At 36.7% G+C, this 24,173-nt stretch overlaps 1 protein-coding gene across 1 annotated transcript; it reads right to left on the bottom strand.

Annotated features, from left to right (window-relative positions):
* Positions 1-290: 290 nt before the first annotated feature.
* Positions 291-23,360, bottom strand: LOC104622221 (coiled-coil domain-containing protein 132-like). The gene is made up of 8 exons (XM_010288944.1): positions 23,244-23,360; positions 20,091-20,171; positions 9,998-10,146; positions 8,810-8,906; positions 8,502-8,660; positions 5,945-6,066; positions 2,773-2,962; positions 291-1,363 (listed from the first exon to the last, which is right to left on the bottom strand). Exons 1-8 carry the CDS (start codon positions 23,355-23,357, stop codon positions 1,244-1,246), a joined length of 1,032 nt encoding a protein of 343 aa, XP_010287246.1. The 5' UTR covers positions 23,358-23,360; the 3' UTR covers positions 291-1,243.
* Between the last annotated feature and the right edge of the window lie 813 nt (positions 23,361-24,173).

Here is a 24,173-nt window from a genome sequence, read left to right as displayed (position 1 = left end):
GAAAACAACAGTTATAAAGATTCAATGGGGCAATTTTTTGTCACTAGGTACTGCTGTCTTTCAGTAAAACCTGATTCTTCCATGTTCGAATTAAAAGTACAATAGCAAGTATGAACCTGAAACTGAGAATCTACCATGCTGTATACATTAGTGGATTGTAGTTTATGTAAATTATTTTACCTATTAGTTCAATGGTAGCATGTTTCCTTTTAAAAGGTCTGACGGCACTGCAAAAAAGTTTATTATGCAATATAAAAAAAAAAATCTGAAAGTTTACATACTGAAAACCAAAGGCAAACCTGAAAACTTCAGTGGAGCCAGTGATATTCTGACAAATCAATTTCCAGGACAAATATGCAGCCAAGCAATTCTGCTTTGCTCAGAGTCACTCAGGCTGTCTACAGCAGAGCAGGAAATAGTAAGATTATCTCAGTATCAATCCAAACCTTCAGCCAAAAAAACCCCCATTATTCCTATTCCCCGGCATTATTGCTTCAGAACAGGGAAAACTGGCAGAGGGACAAAAGGGAAGTGATATGAAAGGAACAGTGCTATTTTCTATTGTAAATGATATTTTGCATTGTTGAATTGGAAAAATAAAGTCTCACAGAAATCATATTAGTGTACAGTATTTATTACCTTCTATTAATCTGAAGTCAATCATTTTGATATGACTAAATTAATTCTGAAACAAACAGACATTTTTAAATACATATGAAGATGAGAGGCTTTAACATAGGAGTATTTAGTTGATCTGCACTCTTAATCCACATGCATCCACATACATTGATCAAATATTGTACATTTCCTTTCATTTTACACGGGTCCATAATAAAGCACAAATTCTGAGGATGAAAGCAGGGAGGAAAGAAAACATGTCTTCAAGTAGCCCTTTTATTAAAAAAGAGCATCAACTATATGTTAAGCCAATGTGTTTTTCTCTGATTTTGATTTTACTTACAGTTTTGCAAAATATACAGCTCACCAATGATATACAGCGGCCCTTTACTAAGGGCAAGTAACAACAACAACAACAACAAAGAAATACAACAGAAAAGAATTCTACAGATAGAAAAGTCATATTTTAGAACATGATGCCGCTTCAGAGTGTCTCTGATGCTGGTAAGAAAGGTCATGCACAATGTTTTTTAAGAGAATGTGTCATTAGTCCATGAGAGATTTGTCTGCATGCTTCACATGAACAGAAAAAGGTACAAGTCACAAGAAAAGTATCTTTCTCCAGTTATCTTTTAGGCCTTTCTATGTCATCAATAGCAGCTAGCAGCTTCTGTCTTGCCTTTTTGTTGATGTGGGAGCCCAGACAAACATTCACCAGATTGGTCAACTGCTTAGTGGAATATTCCTGGCAAATAAAAGCAGATCATGTTATGGTAGAATAGAACACCAAAGATAGAAAGTTAAAACACACAGACATACACACTGTGGACTTGTCAACTGATAGAAGCAATCAGTTCACAACAGAGATTTAAAGTGGTAGTTAAGTCAGGTCTGGATAGTTTTCATAGCTGCGGCAGAGGACAAAACCATATTTTGCTACATGGCAAATAATAATGGAAAATGCTTAGGACTTTAGTAGTGCTGGACTGAGTTCACAGAAAGCAATTCTGTGAATACATATGTATCTAAATCAATTTTTAATGTATTTTCCATTCTTTGGGAGGTGTGGTGGGAAATATATATGCAAATGGGATAAGCTTTTAACACAAAAACATTTTTCTAAACAAACTGTGACAAAAGTGGATCTTTTTTATTTTGACTTTTCATTTTCAATGGGCTTATAAATACTTCTGTCTACAGGGTCTCCAGACAATGTTAGTTTCAGTACATGATAAAGGAGGAAAAAACGGCAAAAATGTTAGGACAAGAATTCTAACATCTGTCAAAACACTACATTTTGCCAGTACTACCTTTATACTTAACGCTATCCAAAATACAGCTTCCACCAGTACGTTTAAACAAGAGTTTTTCCATATAGGTCACCAAACAACAGCTCACAATCCCTCTTGTGGCTCCAGGTGTAACACGGAAAATTATATTAGAGATTTATTTCTTTCACCCATTTCTAGTGGGATTTAAAGTAATCCCAAAATACAGATTTCAAAATGCTCCATTTTAAAAGACTTTATCAATGGGCAGTTCCAATAGCATGTGACTATTACTTACACAGTCCTGTTATAATTGTTAGCTTATGCTACCATGAAAGCATGCTAAATGCTTTCAAAACACAAATAAAGCTTTACCTCAGAGAGCACTGCTGAAGAAAAAGCAATGACTCTTATCCATTGCACCTTACAACTTAGTTTAAGCAATCTACTCTCAAAGGCAAAGTAAAATTTAATGGTGTGATTTCAAACTGTACTTCCTGACAATCAAGTTGTGCACTTTGGCATATTTTGAACAGCATACAAATATTTTCAACTTGATTTCGCTCTAGTTCTCTACATTTTTTGATACGGTAGGTAGATGCGACTGGCTTATTTACCCTTCCCACTCATCAGATGTTTAATTAGTACAAACACACACTAACTTCATAAGACAATAAATATAATTAATATACACATGCGTATGCCACATACACATTTATATTTATACTGCTTCCTGTACAGATTTTATTATAATAAATGAATATATATATGCGTATATTAATTTTTAACACATAGAAGCACTGATCATTTAGAGTTGTTAGCGTAATTCTATCACTATGGTGAATTTTCCCGATACGCAATAAAAGAATGAAAATTTAACTCTTACCCTATGTTCTTTTATCCAGTGTTCCATGTCATTTTCTGTTAGGTAGTATGCTTTAATGTAGGTCTCTACAAATTCTTTATCTGGTATAGGCCTAATGTCTGTTAACTTTTCTAGTTTCATTAAGAATTGTTGAAAGTCCAGTTGCATCAAGGCACGTCCTTCATTGCTGCACTTCTTTACATTGGCATAACTGAAAAGAGAAACACAGTGGAAAGTAAAAACTAGAAGGAAATAAAAATGAATCTTACTTCTCAAAGTTGTTTAACTTAGTCCTTCAAACCTTGAAAGGGAACATAATTAGGGTTTTAAGTTAAAAGCAGACAAGAACTCCTCTTAGGATGTTTGATGCGGAGTTTTATTTACATTAGTATAATACATTTTAGCCCCACTCACAGAACAGAACCCCATTGTACCCAGAGCTACTTAAAAAAAGCACCTCCCTCTTCCCCCAAAGCCACCAAAACTCCTACATTGAACAACTTACTAGAAGTGGGGTAAAGGAAATTAAATCAATGCTGATCAACGCACTAGAAGGTGGCTTTAGTCAAGTGATCGTGACCACTGAAGTCTGAAAGGTAATGTGGCAGCTTTAGGAATGGTCACCAGGAGCTTGCTGAACCAGTGGTAGCAGCAGCAGAGAAAGGCACAAAGCTATTTATTCAAAACCACACACAATAACCAGAGGATAAAGAGTGGCAGCTCTGGCTAATCTCTGTGAGAAGTTAATGTTTTAATGACAGTAGATTGACAGAAAAATGGTGACAGGTTTGAGTTCAAAGAAGAAGAGACTGAGGGCAGGGGAATACCAGGAAGGATGACAGTGGGGTGAGAGGCAACAAACGAGGAAAACAATCTTTGCAGTTTTTCAAATGCATAAGAAATTGCATTTGTCGAGACCAAAGGAAATGACATCACAATGCCCTTAACAGTGCCAATTCCAGCTGTGTACAGGGAATAAAAAAAGCTTTGGTCTGGGGCACAATGTCTTGATAGACTTAATCCAGCCCACCCACAAGTTGCTGCCACAAGTGACAATCCTGTCCCACTACTTCCACTCTTCCTTTGTACCAAATTTAAAGTAAGCTCAGTCTTCCATTGGTTCATGAAGTTGATCCTTATCATTATACAGTCCCCAAATTATTAGGTCTGATGCAAAGGAGGCAGCAGAAATATGTAGCTGGAAACTGGATACACAGCAAAATCAGGTTAATAATAAGAAGAAATTGCATGCTTACGCTTAGTAAGCAGAAAGAATTTACAGAATGCAGAAATAACAGAGTCAAAAAGAGAAGGGGACCAAGGCACAAGCCCTCTGGAGCTCTGAAGAAAATTGGACGATGATTCTCAACAGGACATACTGAAGCACTTCAAGAAACCAGATGGGAAACAGGAGACAACACAGAATTAGGAGATAGGATAGGGCAAAACTTAAAGAAGGATATGTCTGACTGTACTAGAGGTGATTGTTCACTCAAAAGAGCCTGATTAGAGCAATTTCAGTTAACTGGCTGAGTGGAGGAGAAACACCTCCTTCATGGCTTTTAATTCCATACCTTCACAGAACTCAAGAGATGAAAAAAGTTATGAAGGTACCCAGAGAGTCAGCTGTTCAGAATACCTTCCTTCCCTTTCCTCAGTGGCAAAAGAAACAATATATGTGAGAAAAAAAATGAACTGGGCAAGAAAAAGAAATTACAGCCAGATATTTTGGAGGAGATAATAATAAGTACTTTTTACACTCTAAGAAAGAGCACAGGACAAATCGTATCAGCAAGGTATTCCCAGTCTACTTTCACCAGTCAGTGAAATGCATAGGTGAAAGTAAAGGTGAAATTGTCATGGTAAGTCATAAGTGCAAACCAAAAACTGCAGCATGGAACAAGACATATGAGTGATGATCTTCACAGCTAAGAATTAAGTGGATCGTGAACACTGAAGTCACAAAAGATGAATAAGATTGTGAAGTAAGGGAAAGAAACAAGCCAAAACAGGCACAAGGGCTGAGGTGGAGGAGTTTGGTATCGACTGATGGTGTTATCCACTTGAAAGGAAAGGGGGATGGAGGGGAGGAGAAGACAGATGCTTTTCTTCCACTTCTTTTGATTTGAGGCATGATAAGTGGAAAATAAAATTTCAAAATGAAAAGACAGTTGTATAGGTCATATGTCATTTGAAGGAATTGAGAAGCCAGAGGTAGGTCGTGGCTGGATTTAGTCTCTCTGATGATGAAACTGATCTCTCAAGAGACTGCAAAATGATAAGATGAAAAGAAAGGGGCATGTGTTTAAAAATGATGGCTTGGTGGAAGCTGATGTTCCTTAATGGACAGCTAACACTTGGAAAAGAAGGATGTTGTTGAGGTCCTAAATTAGAGCAGACAGCAGGAGAGTGGGATAGAAAGAAGTAAAGTAGGTAGTAGGGAGTGCATAGGGTAAAGATAACCAGGAAAGAAATATGGAAATGTATGTAGAAAGAAGGAATGGAAGAATGGAAGGCAGCACATATTCTCTGATGCAGAAGGCGGCGTGACATATGTAGCAAGGGGACAAGAACACAAAAATAAATGCAGTAGATGAAAAGACTACCATACTCAGGCTACAATATTGACTCTGAAAAGACTGGGACACTGATTAAGAGGGAGGGATGATCAAGGTGTAGCAGTTCCTGACTAAGGTGCTTGAGCATCTATTTACCAAGCCAACTAAGACACCTCTCTGTTCCTGATGAATTTGGAAAAATCCTGCTCCATGGCTACTCTAAGATAACTGCTAGGGTTGACAACTCCATCTTTCTTCCTGGCTAAGACAAATGGCATCACCACAGAGATGCTGACAATCACACTTCATCTTTCTTCTCTGCTCTGTCAGGAAAATGATAATTTTCAGATAGAAGTTTCTTTGAAAGAGAACTACGTTGTTTCAAATGTTTCAACAAAACACTCAGACAATGTCAGTCTTCAGCAATATCTTGGTACAAGCCCTTTAGGCTTAAAGCTATACCATACTTTGTGAAACAACTGCTAAGGACTACGTTAAGCCTTGATATTTTTAGGCTCCCCAAAAGTGCAGGGGCTTAGCAGTGCATTACAAAATGAGAACTTTTGATTTAATAAAATAGACATTATTATTATAGACATATTTACCTAAAAGCAAAACTTTCATGAACTACTTACCCTTCCACAAGAGTTCTATTGGCCAAGCGTATGCAGTGCTCCCAAAGGATGTTGGAGACTGGCAGTGGAATACGGACTCTCTTAGACACCTCATTCAACCTTCTGTTAAATTGTTCAAATTCCTGATGAAACATGAAAGATCATTATTCCTTTAGCATAAAAGGGATCATACTCTATACATCCCTAGTAATAACAATGAATTAGAAATGCACATGAAAGCGAATACAGAAAAATAAGAGCAAAGCAGAGAAGCTTAATAGGCAGACTGTAGAGACAAGCTTAATGTGTAAAGTAGAAAAACATGCCACTTTCTAGTATATCATTCACAACTTTACCCCAGTAATTTTTTTAAAAAAGGAAATACTGCTCCATTCCCCAGAGGTGTTTCTCTGTGAAACTCACACCTCTGAATATTAACTAGTTATTCCTCCAAATGCCGTTTTCATTGCCTCACTCCCTAAACGCATATTTAACTTTTTAAAAGTCAATATACAGCCACTGAAGATAATCCAGTGATGATCTCTTTACCCCTCTAAATACCCACCCGATCAGCCTGTCGCATTAGATAGTTCCCCAGTGCTTTAAAAGGAGCTGAGAGCAACCACTGAAAGGAGTTCAAATCTAACATTTAGGAGCATACTGCAACACTTGAAACAATTTGGGTTGAGGGAGGGCATCTGTTTCCACCCAAAACATCAATGGCCTGGATGGATTTGAGCTGTTACTATGAGTGATAAACTAGTCATAACTAAATGTGATTACTGCTACAATGATTCTGTGACCTACAAAAGGTGAAATGGAAGTCTGCTGCCAGTGACTAATGCCTCTATAATTTTTAAAAAGTATCAAATGACTTAAATATAAAGCAGACTGATAATGAACTGCTCTGTGTAACCAGCAAAAGCAGTTTGTACTGCAACCTATTAAGACCATCCTTGTCCAACGAAGTGGAAGACAGCACATCACCCGTGCACTACAAAATTAGAACTTTTAATTTCATAAAATAGACATTATAGAAATACTTAACTAAAAGCAAGACCTTCATGATCTACTTACTCTTTCACGAGAGTTCTGTATGCAGTGCTCCAAGGCCGTTAACCTAGGTTGGGTTTATTTTTTTCCCTTTTTTTCTCCCCCCGTCAAAAATTCAGTAAGTGAAGAAAATCAGCAGGGAATCTCAGTAATCGACTTAACCTAGTATCTGACCAAATAATGGTGTTTATCACAAGTTTTCTGAAAAGTGAATTTGGGAAGAGGAAGCAGTGTACCACAATGTCATGCTTTAATCAGCATACAACTCTTCTGATGATGCCTAACATTCTGTGTTAATGAATTTCGTGAACAATCCTCTTTCTCCAATTTATCTGCTTCCACACATACTATGACTTGAGTATAGAATTTTGCATGTGTGTGCACATGGCTAAAAGTAGTTGGCTATTACACTAAACATTGTGCTTACATCTGACACTCCCAGAGTCCCTGGTTACACAGCAAATCACTAATTGCTTAGCAGTAATCTAAAAGCTTCTGTAGCTATATAATATGAAGACCAGAAATGGTTTTAAATGGTATTAGCTTTGATTGTCCTGAAGCAAATTCATCAGCAGTTGCACACTCACAAAAGGAAAAAGTTCTACAGCAGAGACCAAATATTGTTAAGTACAAACTGGTTTCAAAAACCTGTGGCAGCATAAAGGAGGGTAATCACAAAGATTCAGTCAAATTCAGTGCAATGATACATCCTCTATCAGATTTTCCCTTCTCTGCCTTGATTTTTTTTTTTTAAGCAGAGAACAGCTATAAAGGTGTAATCAAAACTGTTATTCAACATAGATGCATAACTTTTTCTCTGAGACATACTCCAGGTATCTTTAAAATAAAATTTTCAGTTTCTCTGTAAGAATTAGTATAACTCTACCACTGCCAGAACGTTCTTCTAAAGACTTTCAGAAACAACATTTAGGCACATCTAAAAGTATGAGAGAGGAATTCTCCCAAGAACTGGTTCTGTATGCCATAAGACACAGCAACTGTATAACCACTTCTACTGAAAGCAATTAAGAAGTTGGGTGAATAACTTCCCTCCTACCTTCCTTCTCAAATGCGAATTCCTAAATATAGCAACTTCTGATAGTGCATGATCGTTATCAGTGTTGGTTTGACCTATAACCTCTATGATACATCTCAAACACAACCGATAAAATTATGCAGAACAGCAAATAGTCACTGTTAAAGACCCCACAATCTCAGGCCACTGGATTTTCTTCAGTGTTACTCTGTTTACTACACATTTACCTACCACTCAAGACTTAGACATGAAACTCATTAAACTTTTGTGGTCACTTTCACCCACAATGTAGTTAAAAAATCAGCACTGAAAATAATCTGCTAGCAGCAAGAACAATGAAAATTCTGGACAGACTTCTTCATAATAACTTACCATTTGTCAGGATGCTGCATTGCTCTAATCATGCTACTTTAACAGTTTTAGTGAAGTATTACAGTAATTTAATTATTGTATAAAACTCTAGCACACCATTTCCCAGAAAGTATTCACCTTTAAAAGAGCATCTACATATATATTGTGTTGTGACATGATTTCCTTCACATCCCATTTCACATTAGCCATGAGAAGCAGCATTTGTTCATAGTCAATGGCCTTAGCAGCTACAATCCAATAAACTGGTTTACGTAGTTCACTGGCAGTTGACACTGTCTGAAACAGAATATAAATAAAATTCAATTCAGTAAATTTCTGACTAATAAGAGCAATATATATAGCTACGATATACAAGTATATGCAACATATTGTACAAGTTTCAAATCTTCCGTTTAAAAATCAGCTGTGAACTACACAATTCTGACCTGAGAATAGAACTGCTGGAGAAAAGGCTTCTTGGCAGGTGGCATCACTGCATCAAGATGAGGCTGAAGAAACTCAAACTGTTCAGCCAGAAATACCCTTTGAAAGCAAGGAAAGTTTTCCATGAACTAAATGCAATGTTTGGCATGTCTCTGTACAACTTTTACACTACAGCTGACATATTTAGCAATAATGTTAATGTAACCTTGGAAAATTTAAACCTGAGAAGAACCATACCAGTTTCATGCCAGAATATCAACAAGTATTCTCAATTCTGACAATTTTAAAATATGATTGCAAACAAGAAAAGGCTGGAATAGAGAGACTAAGGCTTGAATATCAACAATCATATTTCTATTTTACTCAGGATATACTGTAAAAGTCTGATCCAAAGTCTAGTAAAGTCAGCTGACAAGTGTCCCATAATTTCCATACTGCAGGGCAGTCAGAATTCTGCCAGTCTGAAATCCATGTCAGAATTTCAAAATAACATTCCTAATTCCTTACATAGTAGTGAATCTTTAAAAGACAGAATATGAGATCAGATTCTTTCTCAACATAAGAAAGAAATACATTTCTAACTAAGTATAAATGAATACAAAAGAAAATAAGCTCCTTTGAAAATACATTTTAAAAATTAACTTCTAATTTTTAAGCATCATCTTGTGTGGTGGAAAAAAAAGTTCCCATCTGACTCTTAGTATTATTCTGATCACTTTGTACGAGTTTGGTGTTATTTGCTCATATGATCTCTTCTTCACAGGGAAACTTCCACTCATTGCAAAGAACACTGCAACCCAAGCCAAAGCAACATGAACTAAGCAGTTTTGAGCCTCACCATCAGCATTTGAGTACTTAATATAAGGCTTAAATGAACCATACAGATTAAATACTCCCATTAGCCTCTTTAAAATTAAACATTGTTCCTGTTAAGATTTGGCTCTGTACCATCACAAATTACTGGACCAGCTGCAGTAAAATTTCAGTGCATGTGCTTGCAGGTAGTGAGACCAGACGGTTAGGTCCCACTGCCTTTAGTTAAGAAATTACCTCTACCAGTTATATTTAAAATCACATTCAGAAGTAGGAATTTTTGACCTCTCAAGAACATTTTGGCTTGTAATCACAATCTCTTCAACATTCTATAGCTTCCAGTGACCACAAAATGCAGTATACAATAAATAACCTACAAGGATTCCGTGGCCACCACTCTCTCTGCCAAACCATACAGCGAACTGCCAGATGTCAAAACTACAAGATGACTGAGGTGTGGGCTTGGCACCTTCTCCTTTCTCTCTTCAGAAGCTGTGAGAGTTCCTGTGGGATCAGCAGAGACCTCCTAAAACAAAGAATTAAACAACTGAAAAACAATGAAAACAGCAAGAATGGCTGAGCAGTTTCAGATGACAGATAAGATGAAGGAATGTTTCTCATTCTAAGATGCAATTTAAATCAAGCCTGACAACCCTAGAGTTTTCTATTTGAACAGTGTGGTGATCAAACAGGTGGAAAAAAGAAAAAAAAAAAAAATCACATCATGTAGACCACTATCTATCTCGGGGGGGAAAAAAACCCCAACAAACCAAGACAGAGAACAAACTCCTTTCTATACCTTAACGCCCAGCTGCCTACTGGGAGACTGACTTCTCACCCTTGGCGATAGTTTCTTCAATCTGACAGCAACCAAATAAGGAGACAAATCAAAGAAATACTAACTATGCATGGGCTTTATTCCTTATGTGAGCTGCAGCTAACTTAGGTAAAATACAAATCATAAAATCATAGAAAAATTGGGTTGGAAGGCACCTTTAGAGGTCATCTAGCCCAACCTCTCTACAACGAGCAGGGACATCTGCAACTAGATCAGGTTGCTCAGAGCCCTGTCCCACCTGACCCTTAATGTTTCCAGGGATGGGTCATCTACCCATCTCTGGGCAACCTGTGCCAGTTTTTCACCTGTTTTCACCCTCATTGTGAAAAATTTCTAAACAACTTATCATTCCATGAAAACTTCTATCCTGCAGACGTCTCGACTGTAGAAAGCAAGGAACTATTCACAGCACAGGAAAAGAATCTGTAATAGGAAACAGGTTACACAAGTGCCCTGTTCAAAAATTTAAAAAGGCGGGGTGGAGGGGAGACATGTGTGGGGGTGTCAGGAAAAGGTAGAGGAGAGAAGCGGGGAAGGGATTGAGGGGGAAGGGGGAAAAAAAACACCTTTACATTTGAGGAACGTAAGCACAAGTTACAGCTAGAGGAGAAATCACAGAAGAAAGAAATTCCCAGAGATATCATATTGGTCTAAGAAGGTATATAAATGGACACCCTCTGAAACTTAGCTATTTGCCAAAACCTTATCAGGACATGAAAACATAAACCTAGTTCTGGCTTTAGATTAATTACTCATACCATGCTTACTGCTTACACAGAGGCTATAAAGGTATGAGTAATGCCACAAAGCAAAGGTAATATAGAACCCAAAGCAGGTGAAAGAAAGTAGGCATGCTATGGCACTGACTTCTTAAATAAGAGCCTTCCACAACCGTGGGATAGAAACTATGGCCAGACGCGTGCTACAAGAAATCAGCCTGTTTGTATGGAATTAAAATAAATTTGGACAATTAACACAGTGACAAACTAGTGGCAAAAATAATTTCTTCAAATGCAAGATCATGTGTACAACGCGTCTGCTGTAAAGCAATGTATGAACACACAATCAATATGATAACAATAATGCCCCATAACATTTATGGTTGGAATAAATTAGCATACTTTGTAAACTGCTGTAAAACTGGACAAAGATGAAGCCAAAAACATGATAATAAACAAAGCAGCTTTGCAGTTCAATGTTTTGTTTTTTTTTCCCAACTGGAGATAGAAACAAATTGAGAAGAAAATGCAGTGAAGCAACTAAAGAATCAGGAGCAGAAGGAAGAAAATAGAATTTAACTGACCACAACAGTCACTAGAAGTTTCTTCTAGGCTTCACAGCAGAGAACAACTGTGAGAAGTGACATGAGATGGAATAATTGCTATGTACGGGTTTTTCAGACAGTTTTGCCTAAGAAGAAAAGGATAGCAGTAAGCACTAGAAATGCTGATGGACCTAAGTGGTGGTCTAACTGTCTAACTCATTCTAAATATCAGGATTGAGACAACAAAGAATATGCACTGTAGATCTTGAAAAGCCAAGAGAAAAGGCACTGCACAGATGGTCAAGTGAAAAGGGGAAAATCATTTTATTCTGGGAGCAAAACATCTGACTGATCCGTTGTGGTTATACTGCAGCAATTAAAGGCATGGCAGGCAAAAACTGATTATATCAAAATGTGTAAAGACATGGTGAGAATTTAAGTGAAAAAAGATCAAAACTTTGTTGCTATAGACAAAGCAGCATCAAAATGTGTTTACTGCTTGGATGAAAGCCAAGCCAAAAGTGACATTAAGACTATAAGACAAGCAGGAAGATAATAGTGCCCAAGCTGTTAAAAATGGTTTGAGGTGTGGAGGAACAAGAAAATCAAAAGTGCCACTTTAACTACCTTGGATTTTAGTTGACAATTGCCTCCTGTGATGTGACAGCCCAAGGCAACAGAGAGCTGGATTTGCTAAATCAGAAGGGCTCTTTCAGTTCCACATCTCCTGAAGATGCCAAACACAAACATAAATACAGGCTACAGCAGATGGAACAAAGTGCAGGCTGGGAAAGCGGAGTTTTTGCTATCAAGGGTAACGAAAGTATCTTCAGACTTCTAAAAAAGATTCTGTAGTAGGTTACAGGAGCAGAAAGCGGATAAAGCAGGGAGCCTTGAAGGATCCCTACAGAAATTCTGACATTAAAAACAAAGACTGTTGACTGAGCCATACCATAAACACAACATCTGTAGCACTGAAATATCTCACAGAAATAGATCAATGAGCAGAAGATAAAACTTCTAAAAGAAGCTTATGGTAGATGCTATCAGATACAGTTGCACTGAGCATGGGAATGATTATAAAAGTTAGCCACATCACTACATTTTTCTGAAACATGAATTTTCTTTGCTCTGATCCCTGTTACATTCAGCCAGATAAATTTGCAATTAAAGTGGCCAGACATTTCACAATATAGTGAAGTTTGCATTCTGCTAAGTCTATCAGAATGGAAAAACAAGCCAAAAGGCCTGGATGTTTGCTAAAACTCATGTAACCTCTTTCAGGCAGCTCTGAAGCTCTAGCTCATCCACAAATATAGTGCACGTAGGCAACAACATCTAATCATCTAGGCATAACAGTGAATTCTTTAAAAATCTGCCTTCTCTTTTTCTTTTTCATGTCATTCTCAAAAAAAAACTATACCAAACAAAAAAATGAGCAGCTTTGAAATGTTTACACATGATAAAAGAACAAAGCTACAGTCCACAAACCAACTTTCTATTGTTAGGGAAAAGTATCAGTGGTAAAGATTTAAGCATCTTTGTTTCTTTCAAACATTAATCATAAAATATATAAACAACAAATATTATAAAGACTTAAATTTATATTTATCTCAAGTCAAAGTTTCCTGTCACTTCAGTATTGAAATACATTTGAAACGTTTTTTTTTCTACCTGCCTGCTTCCCATGAAGGTAAATATCTTGTGAACCTTTTAAATGCCGAAATTGTGTTGCACCTGAAGATACAAAATGTACATCAGACAACTGGCTAAGTCAAAGATACGTTTGGGTTCAATCAGGGAGTCAAACTCTGGTTCAACTATACTGGCCAAACACAGTCTGAGTATTTAATTCTCATGACTTGTTCTAAAAAGCAGATATTGCAAAAGCATGTGGACAGTAAAAAGGAAGCCCAAGGAAACAGCTGGTGTGCCAATCCCCAAGAAAAGCACAAGATCATTCTGAAACGGCTTCAGTGATGCATGTGTTTTTTCCACCAGCCTTCATTAACAGAAGTGATCAGATGACTGAAAGCAGCAATAAAGGGGCAAAACATTCAGGCTGGAAGAGGAAAAAAGGCTGCAGACTATTTAAAGAAATCAGATGTTTTGCAATGGACTGGACTTGTTAAAGTTAACCCTTCCAATAATTTAAGAAAATCTTCAAGACTGTCTCTGTCATCAGAGATTCCCTTTGAGTACCCATGGAGAACAGGTAAAGTCCCATAAAACTGAAAGTGAGCAAAATTATGCCAATCTTAAGAGGAGGAGGAGTTTGAAAGGCATGGAAAAAATCAGACTATCTGAAAAGATTCTAGCAGTCAAACAGTCTACAGCAGCTAGCAGCTCTGATGTATTGACATTGTTACCAAGAACTTGATGTGCACTGATGAAGAAAGAAAAGCAGACTGTCTCCAGATGACAGGCTAGCTCCATCATCTCTGTTTATGAAACTGTAATTGATAGTTTCTGTAATACCATGAGCATAGAGTACAAGAAAATGAACACTGATCAAAGAAAGCATAACCCCTTTTTGTATTCCAAGACTGTCTGAAAATAGCTCAGCTAACTTCAAGTAATTGCCTATTATACAAGATTTTTTTATTAGAAGAAATGTACCGAAAGGAACAAGTCAGGTTTTTTCCCCTCCTCCTCAAACTTCTACATCCCAATAGTTTTAAGACTTGATGCTGAAAATGACCAGTAAAGCCAACTGTAAAAGCACATTGCATTCAAGGGTAACAGTGCTTTTTGAATATGTTGTAAATGTGCTAAGGTTTAAAAAATGGTACTTTTCAAGATTCCTACTATGTCTTAAATTGAAAGATTAGTATTTTTGTGCTGATGGGCACAAAGCTTACAAAGTGGGTAATCTTGACCCAGCCCTTAGGATACTAAATCAGATGTAAACAATGTAACCTACTATCATGATCACCACTCAACAGACTTCAAGAGAGCAGATCATTAAAAACCAAACAGCAAACCCTCTTTAGAAACACTGCTATTCATTTTCTATTTATTTACAATCCTCTGCCATCGATACTTTTACAGGATTATGAAGTCCCATGCAAGCTGTCCCCAAGCTTGCCAACACTTACACTGCACGCACTACGCATCGGCCCCAGCGCTGAGTTGATCAGCTTGTTGGTGGGCATGAGGTTTCCCATTTCAAAAGCGTGGATCCTCCATGCTCTTTGCCACAAAACAAGCATGTCCCAAACCTCAGTTGGGTCAATCCCACTGACTTTGGTAGCAGACCTTAATAAAACTTGAGTAGAAACTTCTGGGATTTTTGTGTTTCATTTACTTCTTCGTGTTCAAAACTAAATGGCGGACTTTTTGCATAAAAAATTACCAACAGTTAGCAGGTTTATTTACTATCTTGTCTAACCTAATGCAACAAGGCCTCTATCAGGAATCATTGTGTTCTGATAGACAACTGAGAAAATGAGTCATTAACTATGCTTTAAGAAATAAATATCAAATGAGCCCCCACAGTAAAGCATGCCCACTGCCACACCCTTGGGAAGCTGAACCACTATCTTAGAAAAACAAGGCAGCCAATTCGGTCCAGTCACATACATTTTTACTGCAGCATTTTTCTTATCCGAAGGAGGTTCTTATCAGAAGGAGCTGCTGCCAGTTCCCAGGTGCTCAGCTGTGACTCTGCAGACACCTGCACTCCTCTGGGACAAGGAATCAGCCCAAGTTTTGGGTGCCCAGCAAAAAGAGTCTGAAATGACTAAAATGAGATGGCTCAGTGACTGCCCAAAGGAGACAAAACGATTGTCAAACCCCAGAAAATGTATTCAAAGGAATAAGCTAGAAAATTTCAGTATATCATTCCAGTCTACTTGGGTAATACAGTCAAACAAACAAAAAAAGTATGAAGGTTCTAAATGAATAATGTGAGGAAGCAAAACAGCTGCAGAAGTTCTACCATACTTCAAAGTGCTTGTCACGTCAGAACTTTCTTTGGCATACACAGAGTTCTCTTCCCTTGACAAGCAATTCACACACCTTAAACACTGTCATTATGTATGTTGTACAAATCTTGCCAAGAGAGGAAGAAAAAAACCAACAAATTGTCTTTTTTTTTTTATTCAGCCTTTTTTTTTTTTTCTTTGAAGGAGCAGGAGACGAAGCAACGATTGTAAAGGTTGCAGAAATTACCTTCAGACAAACAAAACCTCACCAAGAATCATAGCTCACAGCTACCATTTCAGTGAGGAGCTTAGCTGTGCCTTTTAGGAGCAGCATCCTGTGCTAGGCACTGCCATGTCAAGTAACAACTTCCACAGCCTGGACGCTCCAGAGCTTGCCACTGGTATGCAGAACCAGGACGTAACAGGGTGCATGTCCACACTACGTAACGCGTAACTGTGCTGTGACAGTTTCTTTCCACTAATATGACCATCAATACTGTTGCAAAAACACATTCCTGTTAGAAATGACAAACACAAGGAACAAATATGTGTAGGTATCTCTACATACCCCGCTCAGGGAAACTGTCAGTGAGGAGATGCAGGCAGCTCAGAAACTTATTTCCATGTATTTAGCCTAATCAAAACTGCAGCTTAACATTACAGTGAGGCTGAAACAACAGCACTTCTTCCTCCCCTTTTCACTCTTTCTGTTTTTCCCTTTTAATACATCCTGCTGGTATGAATGAAACACAGCTTGTAGAGAGCTATTTCTGGAGGATGCAAATTATTATCTCTGAAGCTGCTGCACAGCAGAAATCTGTACTGAAGCTATTTTGTACTAGCTGTGTGGAAAGGCTTGAATATGAAGTTCAGGTACACATATGAAGTTCAGTACAATGTAGCCAAATTTCTGGAAGTCATATTGTTCTCTTACCTCTCAGAAATGAAACTGCACCCTAATTTACTTTAAAAGCAAATACTCAAAGTGCTTGTGTTTTTTATACTTCTGCGTTAGCCTACAAGTATTTTCTTAAGACAAAGACAAGAACCTTAGACAGAAAACTGGTTACTCAATCACTGTAAGCTCCCAGCACACTTCCACACAACTTTATTATAAGAAAGCAAATAAAGACAGTTTCACTAATCAGTAGGCCCCTTTATATTTACTTTTAACTAAACCAATTTCATTTATATATCAAAAGAAATTTCAGATCATACTTAAATCTGTATCAACAGCAGTGCAGAGATTAACAAAAGCCATAACTGGACAAAACGTCGTTACTGGTATATTTATAACAATCTGAAATAGGAAGCATATTTAAAGTAGTAGTGTCTAAAGAACATGCTTGCTCAGTCTTGTAAAGAGTTAAGACCCTTCACAATTGTCATTTTGATTACATCATACAAAACATTAAAATTACAAACATGTTTTTGTATCATAAATATGAGGAGAAGGGGCACTTCTAGTTCCAACTGAAGTTGTGAAGTTTTTTGGTGGTTATTGTTTGGGGTTTTTTGTTTGCTATAACGTTTATTATTAAATCAGTGTAGGAGCAGCATACAGGCAGTGAAACACACGTATCACAGCTGAGGTGTCACATTATTGCCGTGTGGTGAAGATAAGATAACTGAACACATGTTCGTATCTCAGCTATTTCCTGTTCACAGTCTAAAACATTAATCTAAACTACAGGTGGACTCGCTGCAGTTTCTAAAGTACAGTTGGCTTTGCTATGAAATATTAGATCATGCAACAGTGCAGAAGTGATTCAGCTATAGCTGAGTACAGCTGAGAGGGGACAAGGACCCTCCAGCAGAAGAAGATTGTATCTGATGCATGAGGAGGGATGCAGAGGAGAGGAAGCACTTTAATTGCTGCAGCCCTTTTGCTCAGTGGCTACGAGTCAGAAACCCAACTCTTGTCTCTTGGTGGTCCAGATGAAAAGCAGGGTAGTACTTATTTCTCAAGTACGGTTAGTATACTCTAAGTATACTAAGTACAGTATATATAAAAAGGCCAGACACTTCTTGCACTGTAGGGAAGTATAAACTTAGAATAGAGTGACAGGGAATGCTTCCAATTGACCTCCATACTCTTCATACTGAAGATGCTACAAAGATTCAAGAAAGAACATTAAGGCCAGCTCAGCTTTGCCTTGCCAGAAGTGGAACCCCCCTTCCACTTTGCTTCTTCCTTCACAAAGGAAGCTTAAAATGCAGCTGAACAATAATAACAGTACTATCCTAAAAAGGTATCTGATATAAACTAGATAGTATTAATTCAATCCCAAACAGAGACTACAGAAAGTCTACAAAAAGCAGGGGGAGATAGCCTCTAAACCCTCCAATTATTCCTCTAAGTCCTGACAATAAATATAGAGTAACTAGGCCTTCATCCACTCAGTATCTCAAAAAAGGAATGAACAAACTCCCAAGCGGAAAGCTAAGAATGATCCAATCAAAATTACTAAAGTCTTGACATAGATCATAGAGCTCAACCTCCATAGGCACTGACTGGTAAGAGGAATTATTCTGATCTACATGCAGTTCTGGCAGAGCCTTAGTCACAGATTCGGAGCTATCAGATTCAGACTATGAAAATAAAATACTGAAAGATGCTGCCATCAGCAATTGAAATGAGACAGAAATTACAGCCCTTAATAAAGTTACCATGAATCGAAGACAAAGCAGAAACACAAAATTCCCAACAGGCCATGACACTGAACCCCACAACACAAACATGAATATTTTCAGAAAGCAATTTACAATCCTCTAAGATAAGAGAGGAGAATTTTGAGAAAAGCTCAGAACAGATCACACAATCATGTGAAATACCCATTTTATGACACAGTAAAGATTAATCTTGACTTTCATAAAGTCTTAAAAATAAGCAAACAATAAAAATATCCAGAAGACTTTTTCTTCCTCGTGAATCAAGAAGTGAAAAATTCCTATTTACAGCATAAGACCAACAAAAGTTCATAAAATATTAATTAACTTCATGGAATGCCTTTCAGTTAATAGCAGTTAGCTAAGATCTCTTCCTCCTTTCACATCTTACTGGAAACATAGCTACTAATTTCAATTGACACTAACATTACCTGTAACAGCATTGTTAAATGACTGAAGAAGAAAAAGAAGTGCTGTTATTTTTCCAATGTACTCCTATAATTTTTTTTTTTTTTTTAATTATTTTGACTGATAAAAAATTCAAGGCTGTAAAGCACTGTTGGGAACTATGACTACAGAGGAATTTTAAAAAATTCGTTCCATAACTTGCCATTTTTCCACAATCTTTAACTGATTCATTTGCAAGACCTTCCTAAAATTCATTTTTCTTTCTGAATACACTGCCTTAGAGATGAATATCAATATAACTAGCCTTTTTCTGTTTTATAGAGGCCTGGGGTTATTAGTTATCTTATGCTCCCTCTACTGACTCTGTAAGAAATGGCTCCAAAACCCTTTAAGAAGCTTCTCTGAAAGAACAGTCTAGGAATTCTTGAATACTGAATTAAATTCAAGGAATTAAAAAGGCATAAAGTACAATTCTGTGGAATACCAAATCCTTCTGAAAGGCAGGGTAGAGCATCTGTCTTCTACTTCCTTCTAAGGCAGAAGCTTTAGAAAATAAATCCTTTCTGCAGCATCCACAGTATTAATTACTATACAAGCCATTTATGACACTCTTAGAAAATTTCTCCATAATGTTTCAAGGGTTTTATATTTAGGTAGAAAAAGAGAACTTCAAATTTCCATTTTTGTATAGCGCTCAGCAATATTTCTTTATAAACTCTGCTGCTCGCTTGAACCCACAAAACCTACCTGAAATTTCCTGTTTACCCTTTGTAATGTGATGTGAAGGACAGTAATCTACTACCAATGTGACACGAGCACCATACTTTTCACATTTTGAAAATAACTCATGAAGTGGCTGATGGAATATAATCCATAAAATACATCAGTGAAAGTTCCCCACAATTCAGAAATAACTTAACCAAGGACTTGTATACTACTTCTATTAATCTTGTAAGGTAAATGATCTTCAGGATGGCTTACTGTTTTGCTATTCTTTTACTGAAGAAAAATGAGCCATCTGTTGTGTTGTTTTGTTGGGTTTTTTTCATAAAACATCTCATTTAATAAGGATAATACCAGAATGTCTGTGTCTATTACATGAATTCTATTACAAGATTTAAATACAATATTTTGTTGTAGCATCTAGCAAAACCTATTAAACTTCTTTTGCTGTATATCAGAAACAAGTGATTTCATACAATAATGAAATATACATCATGATATGCCATGAAACTAAGACTTTGTCATTATAGACACTGAATATGAAGAAAGATAAAAATCAGAAAGCCACAATGAACTGCAATTCCTAAATTTCCTACACAGACCTCTATTCCACTGAGCATTAACAAAATCCAGGTACTTACCAGATCAATTAGACTCTCCTGGATTCTGTTCAGTGTGGTGCGTAATCTGCTGCTACTGAGGCCCAGTCCTGTTGATTCAAACTGGAAGAAATACATTCTATTTAAGTTGGGAAAGGAAACCCCATTGGTTTAAACTTTACAGCAATACAGCAAAACTTCAATTTGTAAACACTAGCTACAATTTACCTACATTCAAGTTTTAGTACATAATCACAACCATACAAAAAGAAAAGAAAATAAACGAACACAGCACTGGTGTGAAGAATGACCTGAGTACCTTTCATGAAGATGACAGCTTACCATTCGTACCAAGAAACAACCAGTATCCTTTACTGTTATAACACTGTATATGGGCGTGGGACTCTAGATTCCCCCTTTTGGGAGACCAGCCCAGAATGGTGCGCCACCACGCCCCCACTGAGACTTACATGCACACCACACCCAAGCCAAGTGCTCTTGACTTCTCTCTCAAGCTATAAAATTTCTTGTAATTCCTTATTAAATATCTAACTTGCCTATGTAAAATTATATCCATTGATCTTTATAATACAGTCATTATTACTTAATGCTTATGAAGATCTGAGAAATGTGCCATCTTCATGTTCATGGCTCAGAAGTATTATTATGGGGCAGATGTTCAGCTGGGAACCGAACAATAAATCAATATAGCTACACTGATTTCCTGGTAAATGCAATGCATTATACCAGCTGAGTGAGTGAGTCAACACACATAATTATTGTAGCTACTTATCTTCTACTTTTAATTAAAAGAACACAAAAAAAGCTAACACAACAAAGGAAGTGGAAATGGGACAGCTAAGAAACACACATCTATGTTAAGGATCTGGAAGTATTTGAATACAGTTCTGGTATGTGATTCACACCAAAAAGCAATTTACTGAACAATATTTAGAGAACCGTTGTACACTGAATTATTAGACTTCCTGTCAGTGCACTGAAATACAATATGGTGTAATTTAAGTCTGCATGTACTGCATCTAACATTTCTGACTTAAGTTGTCCATCTGCCCCAATCCTCCTAAATATTCAATGAAAATTTAAATCTGAGCTGAATTCTCACAAGGACAGAACCTCATGACTTCACATAGAACACATCACTCATCAGTATAACTGCTTTTCTTCATGGAAGTTTCTGTTATTTCTAATTGCAGAATGGTAGATATTTAAATTCCACAAATTGATGACCTAGTAAGGTTAGTAAGCAGAGCATTAGACAATCTACAATTGTATAAAATAAATATAAAATAAAATAATTTTACTCATCACCAATTCTACATAACCACTTATAGTTAACAAAAACAAACAAACAAAATGTTTTCCGTAAGAATGGCCATTGGTTTACAAATGATTATGTCTTATAAAAAAATTTAAACTCACCTCAAATTTATTCTGCTAAGGAAGACTATTCTATGGCATGTTCATGAAAGTCTTACACATTAGTGAGTAGACATTAAATATAGGCATTTTCTTTTAATATCATATTAGGTTGCTCCATAATTTGAGATCAGGGGGAAAGGCAGCCTTAACTTGCATCCCAGAAATTAAAAAGCTTTTGAAAGAGCAATTCCGGTTACAATGCTGTGCAACTTTTGGCAGTGACAAAAGCCAAATATTGACTACATAGGATGATCATTGTAAAGAGTTCTGGAAAGAGCAATGACTTCGCATCATGACTGGACATAGAAGCCAACATGTATATTTTAAATCCTTGGTTTCCACTGAACTGGCAATGAACTCTGTACAATTAATCACTCTCCTTATGTGTGTACTAACTCACACATACAACATAAGCACAATATTCACAAAGAATGTCAACCATTTGAGAAAGTTATATTACCAATCTACTTTTAAGAATCCCATTTGATGCTATTTTGTAAATAATAATAAACCAGGAAAACTCTCAGTGGTCTAAATCACATACCATCACCCATCTCGACTTTCTAAAGGTTTGTAAACACTATGGAGAGTGAGGACATTTAAGCAGCATTACAAGAGGGTTTATTACATTCATAGACCCTTTGTAAGCATTATGTTTCCCATGGAAAATCATCTGTTAAAACAAAAATTAGGCACACTACAAAAACATCACAATTTTACCACCCGTCTGCTATAATGTTTACCTGCCTAGCACTGTGCTGTTCTCTGTTAGAAGTAGAGAGTGAGGAACTCGGTATGGGCTTTAAAAACACAAAATGGGAGGTACAAAAAAATAAAAATAAATGCAACACAATGTGAATACCAGGGCAGCTCACTAAGCCAATGGAAATCAATTATCTTAACAAAAACAAAAACCACTCAAACAGAAACACCCATCTTCTAAACACAAACAAATTGCAAATACATTTGTCCTGCCAAAGAGAACAGTTCAAAACCATTTAGAATCGTATGTTGAATCTGAAAATCCATTACAATTTGCCAACAGATGATGATGAATTTGGAACCCCACAATATTATTACTTGTGGAGTAATTTAGGGGCCAAGAGAGGAGAAAATTGTTTTTACACGCAGCTTTACATAATTGCTTTAAGACAATTCTTTGAAAGTTGATCTATGTTATGTACAGACATTGCCAACCAGTATTTATTTCAACTACAAGATCACTGAAAAAAAACTGTTTTCATAAATGCAATTAGACAGAAGAATACTAGATCTGAAAAAGTGTATTTCAATCCTCTTAAACCTGAATTACTACTTAACTTTTATGCCCCCCTTCTCTTCTTCCTTTTGCTATTCTTATCTCAGTTAGAGAAGCACATATAAAAATATTAAATCAATGCATACTCTATAGGCTTCAACCAACCACCTTCCTTCTGCAGACTGGTCCTTTGTTCCCCACTTTCTACCACTACTTTTAAGTATTTCGTGTTGTCTATTCTCCCTTTCAAAATACTGCTGGGAAAAAAAAAAAAAAAAAAGAGTACAGTATCTGTTCAAAACATAATAGCATTCATGTCGCAGTGAAAATTATGTTCCCAGTGCTTATTCCCCTTACTGCTGATTTAATCAGCTTTTTCTTACTCCTGCACTGAAATCCATTCTGTTGCCACTAATTTTTCTGGGAATTACATATTAAGTAGTATTCTCATTCTGTGTGTACAGTGATACTTGGAAATGAATAATGTTTCTACCTACCGCGTCATGTCGGCCAAAAAATGTATAGACTGCATACAGATAGTAATCAAAGAGCTGGGACATGAAGTGGATCACATCAAATGCAATTGGTTTCAGAATATTCATCATCTGCATATATTTCCCTTAAAAATAAAATACAGAAGATCAGTTTCCTCAGCATAAGTGCTACAAAGACAGCGCTGAGTTTGACAAACTCAAAACCAGCTTTACAAGTTTATTATTTATCCTTGAATATTGACTAAGAACAACTTAGTAATATTTTAGAGACTGGCATGTTTAAAAACAAAGCTAAATATGATGATTAAGACATCACAAATGACTCAAGACTTCTCCAAATGTGGATGTTAACCCATACCAAAATGAAATGTCTTGAATCATTCTTGGCCTTCTGGTACCAAATTCAGAGTATACAACTTTCTGGTTCCTCTACAAGTTTCAGCTTCATTTAGTCTAAAAATAATAATCCCCTAAAGTAGTCTCTAGCAAATGATATATAGAGCCACTGAAGATTTTATGCATTAGCACATACGGATATTTTTCAAGCAACAGAAAAGCATAGTGTAAAAATTATATGCCCAAGATTGGATTTCATCCAAATACTCTACGAATAATATGTTTCACATCAGTGACATAGCATTTCCTGCTCTCCTCCCTTTTTATCTTTGGGTAAGAAAGCCAAATAGTTTTAAGATGTATGTTTGAAATGTTTCTAGGGGGACAGACTGACAGAAAAGGAGGATGCTGGGATCCTGGTACATCCAGGGAGAAAAATAACTCCTTCTCTTCCTTCCTGTTCTCTGTTGTTGTGCATTTGACTTGGGGAAAATAAAAATTTAAAATATTTTAAAAAACCTCAGGACTTCCATCTGTATGTTAGCTGGGTCAAATTGATCATAAAATTTGGACTCAGAAAGAAATTTTTCCCTACAG

Source organism: Phaethon lepturus, unplaced genomic scaffold (genome assembly GCF_000687285.1).
Source record: "Phaethon lepturus isolate BGI_N335 unplaced genomic scaffold, ASM68728v1 scaffold4186, whole genome shotgun sequence".
Lineage (NCBI taxonomy): Eukaryota > Metazoa > Chordata > Aves > Phaethontiformes > Phaethontidae > Phaethon > Phaethon lepturus.
Note: the sequence above shows the minus strand (reverse complement) of the source record. Positions and strands in the feature narration are given on the sequence as shown.